This window comes from Nomascus leucogenys, chromosome 14 (assembly GCF_006542625.1).
Source record: "Nomascus leucogenys isolate Asia chromosome 14, Asia_NLE_v1, whole genome shotgun sequence".
NCBI classification, from domain to species: domain Eukaryota; kingdom Metazoa; phylum Chordata; class Mammalia; order Primates; family Hylobatidae; genus Nomascus; species Nomascus leucogenys.
The window spans coordinates 46,375,156-46,394,300 of record NC_044394.1 but is presented as its reverse complement, the minus strand read 5'-3'; the positions used below and the strand labels follow the sequence as shown (position 1 = coordinate 46,394,300).

The window sequence follows — 19,145 nt, the reverse complement described above, 5'->3', positions numbered from 1 at the left end:
ACGGAGGTCTTGGTTCTGGGCAGCACCCCTCTAATGTGTGTGATCCTTCTGGGGAAATTCCAGGGTGGAGGAGGAGAAGTTTATTGAAGGGGCAAGAAGGGGCTGGGGCCAAAAACAGTGAGCAGCCCCGTCTCGTGACCCAGCTCCTGTCTCTCTCGCGACTCTTCTTGCCCCTGATGTGACTGGGCCATTCTAGTGCAGCCTCTCTGGACCTCACTGGCCAGGGTCTGAGGGCCTCCTGCCAAGCTAGGACAAGAAGGGGCTGTGCAGGCGGCCAGGCCTCCTGAGTCCACCTTGGACTCCTGGATCCCCCGTGCCCTGAGCCTCTCAGCAAGCCTTGCCCGAGCCCGTGCTGAGCAGCAGGCCCTGAGGCGGCCCTCTTGGGAGCAGATGGCTGCAGTGCCCCAGCATGGATTTCTTCCCTCCTAGCACCTGCTGCACGGAGGCTACAGAAAGGGCCGTCAATCAGGGAAAGAAAGGTTCTCTTAGCATAAGCAGCCCACAGATGCACAAGGAAGGGGCCCAGCTAGGTGGGGCAGGGGGCACTGTCTGTGACGCTCTCCCTGAATTGACAACCATGGGGCCTCTGCTCTCCCTGACTGCCCTCTCTTGCCCCACAGGATCCAAAGTTGGGGAGTCAAGGGCCAGGAGGCTGAGAGGTACCAGAGGAGGAGGATCCTGGGGAAGGCTTTGTCCTCGGCTGTGAGAGAAGCTTACACATGAGCAGAGGGGCCAGGAAGAGCCCTATGCCTGGGGAGGGGCTGGGGGACAGAAGAAAGGCTTCTTCTGGGATCTCCCTATAGGTGGGTGCTGCTCCCTGTTCTGGGAGGCCAGCCCACTTGCCTGCACTCATGAGTCTGTTGTTCCTACTTTATTTCAATTATTTACGTATGGCAGGCAGTTCACAACTTCCAAAACACCTTCCCGGATGGTGGCTCATTCAGTTCCGACAACAGCAGGATGAGGTGGCGCTGCCCAGGCCCCTTCCCCAGCGAAGCGGCAGGGGCAGGGTGACATGATTCAGCACTGCCGCTGCCCACACAGAGGGGCCGCCCCTCCTCCCACGCCATGAGGGGAAGGCACCCCGTGTGCACCCTGCTGCTGGCGTGTGAGCAGTTTCTATTTCCCTTGGCTGACTGGGACTATGGGGCCTCCAACCCGCTGGGGCCTGTCACTGTCCCAGCCCTGGACTCAGCGGGGGACCTCCTCCACCCTCTATAGGGTGGGGTGTGGGGAGAGCCCCGCTTGGCCTCAGCTCAGGGCTTCTGGGCTGCCGGACACTGCCTGGCCCTGTGGTCCCCAACCCATGTGGCCACCTGCTCACCCATTTTCGACTCCGTGCCAGGGCCAAGAACGCCTGTAAGCCCCTCCTCCTTCCTCTGCTACCAACCTGTCCCCAGGCCCCAAGGACTCCTTGGGGAGGTAGGAAATGGCTGAGTTATCTAAGCCCACCGGTTGTTCTGTGACCTGTTCCTTCTGTCCTGTGGGAACCATGGCTGTGCATTGGTCCTGTCCACAGCCCTACTTGCCCAGTGTGGCTCTGGCAGGGGGCCACCCCTGTGTTCAGGCATGGGGGCCTCCTGGGGGGACTGTGGCTGACCCGGGGGCAGGCAGGCTCTGCTGAGGGTAGGGGAAGGCAACATGGCTCTGGGCAGCCTGTACAGGACATGTCTTCTGCCCCTCCAGCCTCTCGCTTAGGATTCACCCAGCGTGACGCACTTTCCCTCTGTGGTCCTCAGTTTCCATATCTGTAAAGAAGGGCTGATGACAATCCCTGGGGTGAGGACAGAGGGAGACATCCAAGAGGGTGGAGCGTGCTTGGAGGCAGCTGCATGACAGCAGCTCCCATGGGACAGCAAGTCCCTGAGGGCTTCACAGTGCTGCAGGGCACCCAAGAGGGAGCCACCACGCTCCACCAGGGTGACAGGGAGGCTTCCCAGAGGAGGCAGCATTGGTGTTGGCCCCAGGGAGGTGGGCATGAGGGCATTCTGAGTCCACAAGAAGGGCATTGCAGACAGAGTGGCTGCTGTGAGCAAGGTGGTTTGGGGGCCGGGGGCACAGGGTGGTGGGAAGAACTAAGCTGGGCTTTGCTGAAGAACATGAATCAAATAAGGGGAAGAAAGATGGGGCCTTGACTCCCTGCTGAAGGGTGTGGATGCATCCCAGAGGCAACTACAGGGAGCCGGGACTCAGATTTCCCTCGGGGAAGAAGACTTGGGCTGTGATGGGAGGAGGTGGGCAGACGGGGCTGGGAGAGGCAGAGGCAGGTGCCCAGGACTTGGGGGGTGGCTGTTATCATAGTCTGGTTAGGAGACAACAGGGCCTGGCTGATTCTGAAACCAGCTGGTTGGTTTGGGAAACCTCTGCCACAACCTCACATTAGCCCCCAAACCAGTTTGTCACACTGCTTGGAGTCACCCCAACATGGGCCGTGGTGTGGGCACATGACATGCCGGGTCTCTGATCCTTTTGCGGCATGGAGTTAACCACCTCTCTGCTTCTCTGGTTTAAAAAGCAGTGCTTGTTTGTTTTTCTCATATTACGTCATCATTCCAAACAGATTTTGGAGAATAAGAAAAAGGTAAAAGTGTGTTTGAAGTGGGCTCATCTCTCAGCCAAAGTGGAGGGGGTTCCCCAGCCCCTGGAAAATGGTGAGCCCATCTGGGGTTCTAACCGACATCTAACCTGTAGCCCATCTAATTTGTAGCCACATGTGAGGTCCTGTGCCCCGGGTCCTGGGCACACATGCATTTCTGTTCTGTTTCCATTGGGTGTGGGTGGGGGACTGCTGGGCTCCAACCAAGATCAGATGGTGCCAGGGGCATGGGTGGCAGTGCGGCCATGGGCAGGTCAGGCTTCCTCTTCCTTGGAGGACCTTACCACCATCGGAGAGGCAGGACCAATGCACAGAGTCCAGGGGCCTTAACGAGGAAAGGATGGGTGGGAGTCCCAGTTCGCCTTGACATTGGGGAAAAAATTCCTCATCTGCCAAATGGGAATAGCAAGTAATTCCTGTCCTGCAAAGTGATGTGAAACTGATGAGAAGTGTGATTTTTTTTTTTTGAGACGGAGTCTCACTCTGTTGCCCAGGCTGGAGTGCAGTGGTGTGATCTCAGCTCGCTGCAAGCTCCACCTCCCGGGTTCAAGTAATTCTCCTGCTTCAGCCTCCCTGGTAGCTGGGACTACAGGCGCCTGCCAACACACCTGGCTAATTTCTTTTTGTATTTTTAGTAGAGACAGGGTTTCACTGTGTTAGCCAGGATGGTCTCGATCTCCTAATCTTGTGATCTGCCTGCCTTGGCCTCCCAAAGTGCTGGGATTACAGGCGTCAGCCACCGAGCCCAGCTGAGAAGTATGATTTAATGTAGCTAGCTCATGGTAGATTCACAATAATTGGAAGTTATTGGAAAACATTGTCAAATAGTTCTTATTTTTAGCCAGAATCAGACAACATCCACGTGCCTGGTGCTGCTGGAATGGAGCCGAGGAAACCCTCTGTGTCTTAAGCCCAGGCAGTTGCAGCCAGGCCCCCAGCTACTCTGGCCTCCAGGATCTGGGGAGCATGGAGCATCTTCTGGGAGCTCACTGACTGGGGCCATTAGCAACTGGACATTCTGGGCTGGGGTCTGAGGCTGAGCAGAGGGGCTTGGTGGGCAGAGAAGGGTGGAGGGAGGTGAAATTCTGGTGCACGCAGAAGCCACCAACAATCCTATTGTGCCTGGTGGGTGACCTGTGTTGAGGTGGTGTGCCCATTCCCCTGCCTCAAGGAGGGGCTTCCGTCCCCAGAGGGAGAAGACTTCGGCTCTGGGTGCCTTCCCTGGGGGGCATGGGAAGCTCCCCTGCATTGTGACCTTGGGCCTTTATCCTGTGGGTTTCTCTGGTCCAGCAGGCCTGTCCAGGGCAAGGCTGGGCACGTGCAGGCCCGTCTGCAGACCTAGTGCCAGGAGCGGTCACGGAGCACCTCCTCTGGCCTCCAGGAGTGCGTCGCAGGCTGAGGAGGCAGACGTGCTTGAGCCCAGAATGGAGGAGAAGGCGGGAGGGCTGGGCTGGGACACAGAAGGGTCCACAGAAGAGGCGGCTCCAGCAATCCAGGGGCAGAGAACAGCAAGAGCGGAGGTGGAGGTGCGGAAGTTGGGGTTGCAGGGTGAATGGGGGTCGTTGGCGAGTCCTCTAAGCCAGGCCCATGAATGGGGATTGGCTGTCACCACTGTGGTCTCCAAGCAGGGAGAGGCGGGCTCTATACTGGTTCGTCTTGGGCCAGGCACTGGCATCGGGGCCTCAGTCCTTTAAGTCCACACGAGGGGCAGGAGTCCTGGGAGAGGCTTGCCAGGGCATCCCCTGAGCCTGGACAGCGTGGGCCAGGACCAGCGTCCCTGCCTCAGCCACTGCTCAGCTCCCCTCCCTTGGCTTCCTCTGGCTGAGGGGGATATTTATTGAGGGTAGGGGGGTGGCCTGAAGATGGGGAGCAGTGAGGGGTTGGGGAGGAGGAGAGAGATGGGTGAGGAGGAGGAGAACAAAGTGACAGTGGGTAGGTAGAGGGACAGGAGAGAGAAGGGAGGAAGGCAGGTGGCCCCCCAGCTGCAGGCCTTCCCTGCTGGCACACAGGGCGCCTCCCTGGGCACCACCCTCCTGCCCTTCTCCGGGGTCCTCCCACGGAGTCTGGGTAAGGGCAGCACACCCTCCGGGCTATCCTGTGTCCCTCGTGCCTCTCCCTTGCCCTCAGCACCCAGGCCAGCAGAAAGGAGCCTCCTGGCTTGGGGGTTCTGGCTTAGTGACTGCTGTCTTTGGGGCTGCTCCCGGGGGCCCTCACTCGGCCCTGCTTCTGGGTGGTCTTGCAGCCACAGCTCCCAGCCCTGTGCTGGCAAAGCACTGGGTGTGCCTGACCCCCGCAGACTCTAGGAAGCTGGACCTAGGTCGCCAATGCCTTTGCCAGGCCCAGCCTGAGACGCCCTTGGTGGCCACTGGGAGCCACTCCTCCAGGGCCTTACCTCTCTCAGACTAAACCTGAGTCCTGCCCCTGCCCCTGGGGAAACAGAGGCAGGCACTCCCTGCCCAGGCCCTGTTGTGGGTGAGTTGAGCTGGGGATAGGGCCACACACCTCTCTGGGCAGCAGCTACACCCCTGAAGGAATCAGGGGACATTGGCGGTGACCTCTTCTGGGTTGCAACACTCAAATGAGAGATTCATTCATAGTCACAAATGTGTGGTGTGTGTGTGTGTGTGGCAGGTGTGTGGTCATCCTGTGTCTGTGTGTGAGGAGAGGGCTGAGGCCAGGGCCCCAGAAATGGCTCTGCTTGAATGTCCCTGCCGTCCAGGAACCTGCTTCCTTCCGGGTGGTGCTGGCCAAGTAGGGAAGGGGCCACTCACCTGTGCTGTCTGAGAAATGGACTCGGGGCTTGTATCAGGCAAGGCTGATACGTGAAATGTGGGCAGGGCGCTGGTGGGCGGTGGTGGGTCTCAGTGCTGATGGTCAGGAGTACAGGTTCATGGGCTGCAGAGGGGCAGCTGCAGCATGTGAGCCAGGAGTGGGCCCCCCACCCCATGGATCTGGGGGCTGGCTCCTGGGGCCACTGGGACCATGGCAGGACTAATCATGGAGGGCTCTGTGGGCTGTCCTGGGGCTAGGGAGGCCACATCACCGTGGTGTGTCTGGGTGTCCATGGGTAATGGAGAGGATGCTTAGGCTTGACTGTGCAGCACCGTGTGCAGGAGGACAGGTGTGTGAGTGTGGCTATGTAAGTGCAGGGTGTGTGTGTATGAGTCTGTGTGCACATAACACATGTATGCGTGTGTGTGCACACCTGACCCTCTCTGGGTGTCTGGGTGGCTCCATGAGCAGTGATGGCCTCAGCTTTTCCAGGCGCAGTCATTCCGGAGGAAGCATCTTTGGATTTGGGCCCTGATCCTCCTTGATCAGTCTCTTCTTGTCTGGTGTCACCCCAGCCATCTGTGCTCTAAACCTGAGCCTCAGCTCCCCACGCCCCTCACCCGCCCCCACCTCCTGCAGCTCCTCAGCTCTCTGGCTGTGGTGGGGGCAACCTCTTTTCTCTGGCCTTCACCCTATGCTGAATACATGTCCCTCTTCCAGATTATAAAACTGGGCAGCAGCTGGCCTCTCTCAGCTGCTCCCAGGCCCCGTCTCAGGGAGGAGGAGCCCTGGCAGGGCCTGGGGTGACAGGCAAGAGGAGGGAACCTCCTCCTTCCTCAGGAACCTGTTTGCCCTCTGCTCAGCCCAGACCTGGGAGCCACCCCCGCCCCTCTCTTTCTCATTGCTCACCCCATCCCAACTGCCCACAATTCCTGACAACCCTGCCCCTGCTGATCCTGGAGCCTCCTTCATTTTCATTGCCACCCAGGTTCAAGTCAGCCCCCTGTCCCCTGAATCACTGCATCAGCTCCTGACCTCTCCCCATGGCCAATCCTGCCCCCACAGTCCACTCTCCTCTCACAGTTTCCCTCCCTAGCCCACCCCCAGTCAGGACCTGCCAACGGTTCCCATTGTCCTTTTAATGAAATCAGACCCTGACCAGGGCCCTGGGCTCAACCAGAGCTCCTGCTTGCTGCAAGGCCTTTGCCCCTGCCGTTCTGCCTCCCGCTGCTCTTCCCTGCCCCAGCCCTGGCAGGCTCCTTGTCATCCCTGGAGTTGCAGTGGAAGGCCGTCTCCTCCCAGAATCCTCCATGGGGCCCTCTCCCCTGCTCCATCTCATGCCCCTCTGCGGCATCATTCATAACATCTCCCAGTGTCTGCCGTGGTCTCATTCATTTACTTACTCCATCCATCTCTGGCCTTGCATTGGAAGGCCAGCCCCAAAGGGCAGGAATCTTGTCTGTCTTGTTCCCGGCTGCATCTCTAGCACCCTGAAAGCAGCCTGGCACTCAGTAACACTTGGTGAGTGAATGAGTGCTGGGACCCGCAGGAAGCCTGAAGCTCGCAGTGTGCCCAGAGCCACAGAGCTGTGTGTGGTAGAGCTTGCCCTTGAACCTAGGACATTCAGTGGCTTGTCGCAGCAGTGGATTTTTTTTTTCTTTTTCTTTCTTTTTTTTTTTTTTGAGACAGAGTCTCACTCTGTTGCCCAGGCTGGAGTGCAGTAGTGCAATTTCAGCTCACTGCAACTTCCACTTCCCAGGCTCAAGTGATTCTCATGCTTCGGCCTCTTGAGTAGCTGAGACTACAGGCACATGCCACCACTTCAGCCTAATTTTTGTATTTTTAGTAGGGACAGGGTCTCACCATATTGGCCAGGCAGGTCTGGAACTCCTGGCCTCAAGTGATCTGCCCACCTTGGCCTCCCAAAGTGCTAGGATTATAGGCATGAGCCGCCATGCCCGGCCTCATGGTGGGCTCTTTTACTGACATGCCTGGGTTGTCTGCTCTTGGGAACCATCTGCTGCTTTGGGCACGTGAGGATATCTCTTTTTCCCTGGAGCTTGAGGAATGGTGGGGGATGAAGGCCTAGCCTGACAATGACTTCCATCCCACATTGTGGATTTCAGGTTCCTGTGTCAGCTTCCTTTCAAGGGCTACCTGGGGGCACAGGGGCAAGTCCTCATGCCTGCAGAGATGCATCAAGCCCCACTCAGGGCTGGGCACTGTGCTTCCCACTGGACTCAGAGGGGCAGTGCCCTGGGCACTGTGCATCCTCAAGGGGTTTGCAGCAGAGCTGGGGAGGTGGCACTAATGCCCTGAAGTTCCTCCAAGATGGCAGCCGAGAGAAAGGAGGGCTGTGGGCAAGAGTGGGAGGCAGATGGGAAGGGCCTGGAGGATGGGGACCTGGAGTCTGGAGACAGTCAGGAGGGGACACAAAATTGTGTATTTCAGCCTCGGCTCTGAGAGCTCGGGCGAACTCCTCAGCCTCTCTAGCCGTGGCTCCCCCATTTGTATTTGGAGTGCCAATCCCTCCCACTTTTGGGGCTCTTCCGGGTTTAAATGAGATAATTTCTGTTAAGCTCTTGGGACAAGTCAGGGCACACGGCAAGCACATAATCGGTGTCAGTTGTTGTGGTTGTCCCATGAAGCAAGAGACCCAGGCAGGAGGCTGTGTGCTGGGGACACCATGCAGGCGGACCCATGTGGACCCTGGCCAGGGGCAGGGCAGCCTAGTGGTTAAGCCCAGGTTCCAATCCCAGTTCTTCATTTGCATATGGACTGTGCGGCCTTGGTTCTTCCCCCTAGCACCTTTGGATCTCGGTTTCCCTGTCTGCAGAGCAGGGTAATGAGGCAGCTCTCCAGGGTGTGAGGCTAGATGCAGTGATGCTCCCAAGGCACTGAACACAGTGCTAGTGATTGCTCTGTTTTAATGAGGGACTAGACCAAGATCACACTGTAGGGAAGCAGCCCAGTTGTGTCTGACCAAGGCAAGGTGGCTTCAGAGCCCCCACAGCTAACTGATGCCCAGAGCTTTCCCAGCTGCTGCTGCTGTTGTGCTGGTATTGCTGGTTTTAGGGGGTGGCAGAGAGCGTGGCCTGGTCTTCCATGGTAGTTAAGGTGTCAGCAGTGCTGGTGAGGTGGGAAGGAGGTCCCTTTGTCACCCCCCCAAGAGTGCACCCAGCTCTGGTCACAGGGGAGCCCCAGGAGGCCTCTTGTTACTCGCCCTGTGCCCGCACTGTGGTCATATTTTTGAGACTCCTTCATTTCTTGCCCAACTCTTACCACCGGCCACAGCTATTCCTTAGCAACCTCCTCTTCCCTCCTTAGATACCTGGGCCTAAGCCACAGCTCCTCTGGGTAGCAGGGTGGGAATCGGTTTCACTACTGGGATCTCCATGGGCTGGCGGCCACAGGTATGCCAGGGGTGGGTGCCCAGGGAAAAGCTCAGAGAGGAGGTCCCTTCCACCCCCAGGCCCAGGCCCAGGCCCAGGCCCATCTGGGAACACAGACAAACGCAGTTGCTTTGGTGGATAGGCCCACAGGCAAGTGGGGCCTTGGCAATGAGTTCTCCCAGAGTCCCTTCCTCAGACTGCGGCCTCCTCTCTTTATGGGAAACCATGGCAGAAGGGGGAACCAGATTCCATAGCACTGCACCTCCCAAAGCTGGAAGGGGCCATAGGATCCTTTCCTGGACAACACAGCCTGATTCTGGCATCTCCGGCCTACACTGCACGTTTTTCTTCTTCTCTTTTTTCTTTTTTTTTTGAGATGGAGTTTTGCTCTGTTGCCCAGGCTGGAGTGCAGCGGCGTGATCTCGGCTCACCACAACCTCTGCCTCCTGGGTTCAAGTGATTCTCCTGCCTCAGCATCCCAAGTAGCTGGGATTATGGGCACCTGCCACCACGCCTGACTAATTTTTTGTATTTTTAGTAGAGACGGGGTTTCATGATGTTGGCCAGGCTGGTCTTGAACTCCTGACCTCAGGTGATCCACCCGCCTCGGCCTCCCAGAGTGCAGGGATTTCAGGGGTGAGCCACTGTGCCCGGCCATGCATCTCACTTTTAAAGATGTTTGGGTACCATCTGTTCCCAACAGTTTTCCTTAAGTCAACTCAGTTTTTACAAACCTAAAATTTACTTTAAAAGGAAAAGATATCATTACTCTAGGTGGATAATTAGTATCATTTACCATGAACACAACATAATCACAAAAATATATATTGTTGAAGCAATGAGGTCAGCACCTTGCGGGCAGTGGTTTGGGATTTACTGCTATATCCCCAGCACATAGAATAGTACCTGGTACATAATAGGTTCTTGAAATGTATTTCTGAATGCAGGGTTGAGTAAGTGATAAATGCAGAAAGGGGCACTAAGCCTCTTGGTTAAAATGAGGAAAGGCAGGTATTAGAGGTTACAGCCATACCAGCCCCACGTGGAGACTTTCTTCTTGATGTACTCAGAAGGACTGATTGACTTGAAAAAGGCAGAATGTCCTCCGTGCATGGCTGGGGACTCCTCAGTGCTGGTCTGGATGCAGCCTTGAGGTGTCTGAGCACCCGAACGTCCTGCTGGGGGGTGCACGCCAGGGGACCTGAAGCTCAGGGTGGCATCTGGGTGAGAGGCAGGGCCAGGGGTGGGGCATGTCGCGGGCCCCTATGCATTTAGCCTGAGCGACAGTCCCCTGAGGAGGCCTCAGCGTGTCCAGGAGAGCTTCCCCAGCAGCCCTGCTCCTAGGTGGTCGTGGTCCTGCTCACACACACGCATGTGACAAGACGCATGACAGAGTGTGGGAACAGACACCAGCCCTTTCGGCTGCAGGCTTCCTGCTTCACTTTGGCCAGGAGGAGGCCTTGCTAAGGGCTGGGTGCCCCAGGTGAACCCCCTGCCCCCACCCTGCAATGTGCTGGACACGCTTTCCTCACAGAGGGGCTGTCCCTGGAGCCCGGCGCCTGGCAGGAGCCTGTGGGGGTGGCCGCCGCATCAGTGTGTTGTCAGAGGCCTGACACAGGAAACCCGACGTCATCCCTGACTCACCCCTCAGGCGGGGCTGGGGGTGGCCCGTCACTCTCACCTCCATCCCTATTCTGGCCCAAGCACTGTAGCCAAGCCACTCACCTCCTGCCCCCTGTGAGGCATCTGCTTGGAGGTGGGGGCTGGAAGGAGGAAGGAAGGCTCTGAAGCATCAGCGAGGCAGCTGTGGAAGGGAGACCTGCTGTGTAGGGGGCTGGGTGGATGTGCTGCTGGGGCCGGGAAAGACCTGGAATCCCAAAGGCAGGAGCCAGTGACGCTTAAACAGCCGTCAAAATAGATGGTTATAAAAAGAATAACACGGAGAATCATCATTTGTTCCCGGTGAGTCTCACAGGTTTTCAATTTTAAAAACAGTGCTGAGCCCAAACTTACTTGATATTGTCTGCTGTGTAAGAGCCAGGCCAAGAAAAACAAACAAAAACAGAGAGAGCTCTGAGCAGGGACCCCCAACCTGGGTCAGCCCCTTCCCATCTAGTGGCGAGGACTGGGTCCTGCTTCCACAGCCTTCAGGCTGCATGGCATCCAGTCTAGCAGAGACCCCTCCTCACTGTGTCCTCACTCCTACACCCAATGCCCTGCCTCCTCTCTGCTGTGGCTCCCAAGGCTGGGCTCTGGCAAACGGTGGCTGGGGAGACTCTGAGGGGGTGGAGGAGAGGAGCAGGCGTCCTGCACCATTATCACCAAAGGCAGAATCCAAGGCTTGGGGGGGGCTTTTGTCAGAGCAACAGCGGGAGAGGGACATGGGCTTGTGAGTCTCTCCCCCTCTTCTTACCCCAGCCCTGGGCCTTCACCCAGTAATCGGGGGTGGGGCTTTCCCCAGTTTGGGAGTAGGGAAAGAAGGCAAAGGAAAGGCCCTCCTTCATGGCTAAGCTGGGCCTCTGTAAGTCCACGTTCCAGAGCTGAAAAGGTGACAGCCTCAAGACAAATGGCCTCAAGGGGGTGACATATGTGCAGCCACTTTAGGCGGTCATCACCAGTCCTGAGCTGGGTGGTGGCACGTGCCTATAGTCCCAGCTACTCTGGAGGCTGAGGCAGGAGGATCACTTGAGTTCAGGAGTTTGAGGCCAGTGTGGGCAACATAACAAGATCCTGTCACTTAAAAAGAAAAAGAAAAAGAGACCACTGGTCATGGCCAAGAGCGTCAGGCCCCAGGGACTGTGCTATCAGAGCAAACCTTCAGCAATGCTCTCCCCACATGCGGAACTCCCCAGCAAGGTATACCAGGTTCTCCAGAAGGAGGGGAAGAGGCCCAGCCCAGCATGGGAGTTGGGTCTGGAGCCCCCTTACACGGCTGAGCTGAATTCACTCCTGAATCAGGGATCCCACCTGGCTGGGGTCCTCCCACGGAGCTGGAAGGCTGTGGCTCCTGGCCCAGCAGCAAGACCGGACCTGACTGTCCTTCTGCACGCTCTGTAATTTGCCCCTGGAATCAGCATTAAGTCATTTGGAGACCGATGCCAAGGATAAAGGCTCCTATCAGCCTTTGGGATCTGTGGCCCAGACTCCCTGGCTCAGTTGTGGGCTTTGCTGCCTCAGCCTCCAGACTGGCCTGTGAGGGAGGGCGGGGCCTCAGCCAAGTTGCCCAGACAGTGGAGTAGCCTTAGAGCCTTGGAGCCAGTGCCGAAGGGCCGCTGCACCATGATGTGCTCCTGTTACAGATGGAGACACTGAGAGGGTGATGTGGCCCCAGGGACCTTTGGAGTCCTTGGGGCTTTTCTCCTCTGCATCTGCTCTGACCCCAGCACACACCAGCTCCAGCTCCTTCTCACACGTAGTAGAACTGCACAGGTACGATGCTCCCACGCACACAACCAGGCATACAGCACACTGCTGTGAGGAACTCAGAGCAGACAAGTCCAGAAGGGCTGCGGGCTCTACACAGGTCCCAGCTGTCACTCTTCAAGACGGTCTGGACACAGGGTTCTGTGGGGGAGCCGGAAGGGTCTTTCAGAGGGCACGGAGGAGGGCCTCAGGAGACTGGGGGCTTGGAGGGTGGGTTCTGAAATCCCATGCCGCTGGGGGCAGGGCGAGGGCAGCTCCAGCGCAATGACACTGTCTCCACCCACCTCAACTTCTCTGCTTGAGTTTGGGAGTTCACTGCCAACAATTCTTGTGGCTCAGACACCGTATGCCACGCACACCTGGGCCTCACCACATCCGGCAGCAGGGCTGGGGGAGGGCAGGATGGAGGGGATACCCAGGCCCCCAGTCCTCCGGGTGCAGTGCTAGCCCTGGACTTTGCTGCCCAGGGGAGCTGGACAGGGAGGCCTAGGATGGGGGAGGCCAGTTCTGTTCTGCTTCTCCCTCTTCCCCTTGCCAAGGTCTTGAAATCCCCGCAGGCCTGGGGAGGGCCGGGAGCGTCAGCGGACTTCCCTCCAGGGCGGGCTTGTGGCAGGGGGAAGTGCTTCTCTCCGGGGCCTGGGGGCTTTCCCTGCCCCCAGGAGGAAGAAGCTTTGCCCTACACATAACTGGAAACCAGTTACAGACCCCTGCTTTCCCTGTGAAAGGCCCCGGGACCCCCCTCATTTCCCCTCGGCCTAAGCCCAGGGGCCTGGGCCCCGGGGACTGTGTTCTGGCCTAGCTTGGCCACCAACCTACTGCAAGACCCTGAGTGCTGGTCTTATCCAGGCAATGGGGGGTGGGGAGGGGGAGGAGAGAGAAAATCCCTCTGGCTCAAGGTCTCCAAATAGACGAGAAATAGGACATCTCAGCAGGGACCCCCGCCATCATCCAGTGTAGAAATCACGCGTGGCAACAGGCATTTGTCAATGTTTGTGGTGACAAATTTCTAAGAGGAAAATTCTGGGAGGGAAAGGGAAAAGGCAGAGGAAGCGTGGGGTTGGGGGTTGGGGTACTCCAAGGGACATAGCTGGCCCTAAGGGGGTGCTTGCATCAGAGAAGCTGGGCTCCCCAGGACTGAGTGGCTTGGGACAGGTCAAAGGGTGGGAGCAAAGACGGAGGGGTGCTGGTCCCTCCGACTCCAGATAACACCTTCCCTTCCCTTAGTCGTTGGTCCCTGCCTCCTCCCCGTGTGTTGCTCCCGACGCCCTGCCTTCCCCCTCAACCCCCCCCCCCCCCGCCGGAGTCCCCGGGTCAGCCCAGACAGCGCCCCACGTGAGGGGCGGGGGCGGGCGCCAGCGCCTTCCTGCTCTGCCCTTGTATGGTGCCCCGGAGGTCGGCCCACGGGTACTTAACCCGGGCCGCCGCGGAGGGCGCCCGGAGTCGACCGCTCTGGCAGCGCCACCGCCACGAGAGCCCGGGACGCGGGAAAGACCGAAAGGAAGAGGAAGAGGCACCGGTGGCCATGGGGCTGGAGGCGGCGCGCGAGCTGGAGTGCGCGGCGCTGGGCACGCTGCTGCGGGAGCCGCGGGAGGCGGAACGCACGCTGCTGCTGGACTGCCGTCCCTTCCTGGCCTTTTGCCGGCGCCACGTGCGCGCCGCGCGGCCAGTGCCTTGGAACGCGCTGCTGCGGCGCCGCGCGCGCGGCCCTCCTGCCGCCGTTCTCGCCTGCCTGCTGCCTGACCGCGCGCTGCGGACGCGCCTGGCCCGCGGGGAGCTGGCGCGGGCCGTGGTGCTGGACGAGGGCAGTGCCTCGGTGGCGGAGCTCCGGCCCGACGGCCCGGCTCATGTGCTGCTGGCCGCGCTGCTGCACGAGACCCGCGCGGGGCCCACTGCCGTGTACTTCCTGCGAGGTGAGCACGCCGGCCGCCCTTGGTCCGCCCCACCCGACTCCAGCCCGGCTTTTCCTGCTGACCGTGCCCTTCCCCTCCTTGCAGGAGGCTTCGACGGCTTCCAGGGCTGCTGTCCGGATCTGTGCTCTGAGGCCCCCGCCCCTGCGCTGCCGCCAGCAGGGGACAAAACCAGCCGCGCCGACCCCAGGGCTCCCGTCTACGACCAGGTGAGTATTGGCCCCCCGACCCCTGACACTCCCTCCCCACCGCAGACTGGGCGCCTCTTGGGAAGGAGCCTGCCATTTGGGGATGCGAGCAGTTTGCCCATATACACACCTTTATACGTGTGTGTGTTTGGGGAGGGGATGGGGCATGGCTGCTCGCGCGTGCCTGTGTGGGTCTGTGTGTGTTTGCATGTGTATGTTGGGAGCATGAAGCGGCATGTGTGTCCCGGTGTGCCCTCCGCACATTCCTGAGTCCTGTCTCAGGTCAGGAGGACTGGCTGAGGAGTCCTCTTGTCTCGGCCAGCCCATGGGGTCTCCACCCGCTGCTGCTCCAGCTCTCCAGGGCTGGGCTGGAAAGGCCTCACCGCCCCTCTGTCCCCTCCAGGGTGGCCCTGTGGAGATCTTGCCCTACCTGTTCCTGGGCAGCTGCAGCCACTCGTCAGACCTGCAGGGGCTGCAGGCCTGTGGCATCACAGCCGTCCTCAACGTGTCCGCCAGCTGCCCCAACCACTTTGAGGGCCTTTTCCGCTACAAGAGTATCCCTGTGGAGGACAACCAGATGGTGGAGATCAGCGCCTGGTTCCAGGAGGCCATAGGCTTCATTGGTAAGGGGCGCCTCTGCCCAGGGATCCCGAGGAGCTCCAGAGGAGAGGACTGGGGTCACCTGTCTCCTGGGCTGTGCACATTCTGTCTGACACCACTCCCCCATCTCCCTTGCAGACTGGGTGAAGGACAGCGGAGGCCGGGTGCTGGTGCACTGCCAGGCGGGCATCTCACGCTCTGCCACCATCTGTCTGGCATACCTCATGCAGAGTCGCCGTGTGCGGCTGGACGAGGCCTTTGACTTCGTTAAGCAGCGCCGGGGGGTCATCTCCCCCAACTTCAGTTTCATGGGGCAGCTGCTGCAGTTTGAGACCCAGGTGCTGTGTCACTGAGGTGGTGCCCCTCTGCCTGCCTGCCCCACTGTGCTGGCAGGAGCTGACTGTGGACTGGTGGGCTCCTCTCTGGGCCAGCACAGTCCCCTCACCTCTGGGAGGGCTGCTACCTCCTCAGAGTTTGAGAAGCCCCCACATGGGGGCTCTAGGAATGCTGGCATCCTGGTCTTTCCGACCTGGTGCTCTTCTGCTGGGGGACTGAGGCTGGCCCTCATTCGGGATCGGGAACCGAGGGTGTGTCTGCTCTTTCCCACCCCATCCTCTGGCAGAAATCAGCTAGACTCTATACCATGGACTCTCACTGGTCCACCACCATGTTGAAGCCCTTGGCAGCCTGAGAGCTCCAAGGAACAAGCTGTGACAACCAGGAGCCCTGTCTGTGGGTTCGTCCACCCAGGGCCTGGAGCCCAAGCCCTGTGTTCCTGGGGAAGCTGGGGACTTGGGAAGTGATGGGTGTGTCGTGTTGCGTGTGTCTGTCTGTGAGCCTTTCACACCTGTGCTGGCGCTGGAAAATTATTTGTGCTCAGCTGACATTTAACACTCCCTCCCCCGCTTCCTCCTAGCCCTGTGGGCAGGGGTTGGAAACTTAGCACTTTATATTTATACGGAACATTCAGGATGTGTCAATAAAATATTGTTATATTTAAAAAACAACAACCCAGCATCTGGTCTCATCTGATACCTGGGAGCCTGCTTGGACCTCACATTTCCTTGTGCCCTCGGGGTTTGGGAAGTGAACGGGCAGAGGGGCCAGCGGCCGGAAGGGGCAGGTCGGACCCTCCCCACAAAGGCTGCTCTCTTGGCCCTAGTTCTCCCTGGGCTGGCGTCTTTTCCCAGACAGGGACCTCGCTCCAGAGCTGAACGGGGTTGTTTCTGGGAGGCTGGGTCCCGTCCGTGACTCAGAGCCGGGCCCAGTGCTGCCCCGATCAGACCCCGCTTCCTTTTCAGAACGTGGAAGGATGTGAGTGTGTGCCTGAGGGTGTGGTCCTGTGGGGGTGGGTGGTCTTGGCCCGTGCACACCTGCATGTTGCGCATGGTGTTCCTGTGGAAGCGTGTGTGCACGCCCACACAAGAGGCACTTCCCAGGCCGTGTGGGTCTCTGCCTCCTCACAGCAGGCCCGCACGGCCTCCCTACTCTTCTCCCACATCCCAGGGCTGGGGCTCACAGCGCCCCCATTCCAGAGCTCCTTCATGTCCCCCAAAGGCATGTGGCCCCGTGTCTGGTGCAGAGGACCTGTCACCAGGGATGGGATTCATTGCTCTGCACACCTACCCAACTAGCACATCTTGGTCGAGCTTCCAATTATGGGCCCAGCATAGGACTAACGTTCGGTGGAGAACTGAGACCAGGGCCCCGCCCATGCCAGAAGCCAAGGGGTACCTGCCGAGGCTGCCGGGGGAGGGGTGCTGTGATCTGCCTGTGAGCAGGGGTGCTGAGGCCTTTGGAAATGGTTGTGCCGGAGCCAGTCCTGCTTCAGGCTCACTGGGACACTCGGCCATTCGGAGTGTCATCCAGCCAAGGGTTGCCTCTGCACAGTGCTACCTCTACGGATCTGTCCGTGGTCTGTCACGAACTGGGCTGCACAGCAGGAGGTAAGCAGCTTCATCAGTATTACAGCTGCACCCCATTACTAGCATTACTGCCTGAGCTCCGCCTCCTATCAGATCAGCGGTGGCATTAGATTCTCATAGGAGCTCGAACCCTGTTGTGAACTGCATTGGAGGGATATAGGATGTATGCTCCTTATGAAACTCTTAACTAATGCCTGATGGTCTGTCACTGTCTCCCATCACTCCCAGATGGGACCGTCTAGTCGCAGGAAAACAAGCTCTGGGCTCCCACTGATTCTACATTATGGTGAGTTGTATAACTATTTCATTGTAGATTACAATGTAATAATAGAAATAAAGTGCACAATAAATGTAATGCACTTGAATCACCTAGAAACCATCCCCCTCACCATCCTGGGCCAGGCGTGTTGGCTCATGCCTGTAATCCCAGCACTTTGGGAGGCCAAGGCGGGTGGATCAACTGAGGTCAGGAGTTCGAGACCAGCCTGGCCAACATGGCGAAACCCCGCCTCTACTAAAAATACAAAAATTAGCCAGGCATAGTGGCGGGCGCCTGTAATCCCAGCTACTTGGGAGTCTGAGGCAGGAGAATTGCTTGAACCTGGGAGGTGGAGGTTGCAGTGAGCCAAGATCGCGCCATTGCACTCCAGCCTGGGCGTCAAGAGTGAAACTCCATCTCAAACAGAGGAACAAACAAAAACCGGTCCCTGGTGCCACAAAGGTTGGGAACTGCTGTCTTACGGCATTCTGAATGCCTGGGAGGGTGTACTTATGGGGCAGGGGGCAGCGTAGTTTGACAGTCTGGGGGCTGGTTTTGCTTCACCTTGCTGTCTACAGTTTTCTTGTCTGTAAAATGGAGTTTCATTGTTAGCCCCCACCTCTGAGGATGTAGACTTACACAAGTCAATCCGTGTAGTGCCTGCCCATAGTAGACGCTCAGAAAATGTTAGCTAACTACGGCCCTAGGAGTGAGGTTGATCTGATGTGCCAGTGTGCAGGTGTGAGGTGTGCATCTGGACCAGGATGGACACTCATGACGGCTGGGCCTGGGGTCCGCTCAGCCTTGTGCCTGGAGCCCGGCACAGGTGGGCACTCACTCTGTGAGGCCGAATGAAGGGTAATCCTTGTTCCTGCTGCTGTCTAAGGGGTGGGGTGAGCCACTCCAGTGTGAACTAGGCAGAGCCGGGGTTGCTATTCTGCCTTCCTTAGGAGCTGAGTGGGCATCTGTTGGGACCCACTTGTACCCCCATGCCCAGCTTGGGTGGGTGGGGGACATCTGGGGCTCTAAGTCATAGGGTACTTCACACCACACAGCCTCATCTCACACACAGCCGCACTGGTGGCTGAGGCCTCTGTCCACCCCACCCGCGGCCCTACCCCATCCCACCCTACCCAGCCCCACTCCCCTCTCCTCCCTTCCCCGTGCTTTTTATAGCTTGTCATCTAGCAAACTGCCCTTCTCTTTCTCTCTCTTTCCCTCCTTTCCTTCTTTTCTATTTATTAAATTTTTAAACTTTTAATTGTGGTAAAAAACGCAACATAAAATTGGTCATCTTTACCATTATCCAGTGTTTAGTAAAGTGTATTCACATCGTTGTGCACAGATATCCAGAGCTTTTTCATCTTGCAAACCTGAAATCCTATACCTATTAAATGGTAACTCCCCTCCCCAGTCCCCAGCCCCTGGTAAGCTCTGTTCCACTTTCCGTCCCTGTGCACTGGGCTACTCTAGACACCTCTTGGAGGTAGAAGCATGCAGGATTTGTCTTTTTGTGACTGGCTTGTTTCGCTCAGCAAAATATCCTCAGACCAACTGCATGTCCTAATAAAGACTCTGTTTCTCTCCCCAAGCAGGGTGATTATTTCTTATCATTATTTTAATTCTTTTGTTTTTTGAGACAGAGTCTCACTCCGTTGCCCAGGATGGAGTGCAGTGGCACAATCTCGGCTCACTGCAACCTCTGCCTCCTGAGTTCAAGGGATTTCCGGCTAATTTTTGTATTTTTAGTAGAGATGGGGTTTCACCGTGTTGGCCAGGCTGGTCTCGAACTCCTGACCTCGAGTGATCTGCCTGCCTCGGCCTCCCAAAATGCTGGGATTACAGGCATGAGCCACCGCGCCTGGCCTACTTTAATTTTTTTACTGAACATTCATCTTTTTTTTTTGAGATGGAGTCTCACTCTGTCCCCCGGGCTAGAGTGCAGTGGCGCGATTTCGGCTCACTGCAAACTCTGCCTCTGGGTTCAAGCGATTCATCTGCCTCAGCCTCCCGAGTAGCTGGTATTACAGGTGCCCGCCACCGTGCTCAGCTAATTTTTGTATTTTTTTAGTAGAGATGGGGT

General features: G+C 58.0%; 1 protein-coding gene across 1 annotated transcript; it reads left to right on the top strand.

The window, feature by feature from the left end:
- Positions 1-13,625: 13,625 nt before the first annotated feature.
- On the top strand, positions 13,626-15,885 carry DUSP2 (dual specificity phosphatase 2). The gene is made up of 4 exons (XM_030827254.1): positions 13,626-14,093; positions 14,178-14,299; positions 14,682-14,901; positions 15,017-15,885. The coding sequence occupies exons 1-4, from the start codon at positions 13,706-13,708 to the stop codon at positions 15,229-15,231; spliced, it is 945 nt and encodes a 314-aa protein (XP_030683114.1). The 5' UTR covers positions 13,626-13,705; the 3' UTR covers positions 15,232-15,885.
- The last annotated feature ends 3,260 nt before the right edge of the window (positions 15,886-19,145 follow it).

Coding starts and splice junctions, on each gene's coding strand:
- DUSP2 (XM_030827254.1), top strand. CDS start 13,706: ATGGGGCTGGAGGCGGCGCGCGAGCTGGAGTGCGCGGCGCTGGGCACG. Junction 14,094..14,177: donor TGCCGTGTACTTCCTGCGAG/GTGAGCACGCCG, acceptor CCCTCCTTGCAG/GAGGCTTCGACGGCTTCCAG. Junction 14,902..15,016: donor GGAGGCCATAGGCTTCATTG/GTAAGGGGCGCC, acceptor TCTCCCTTGCAG/ACTGGGTGAAGGACAGCGGA.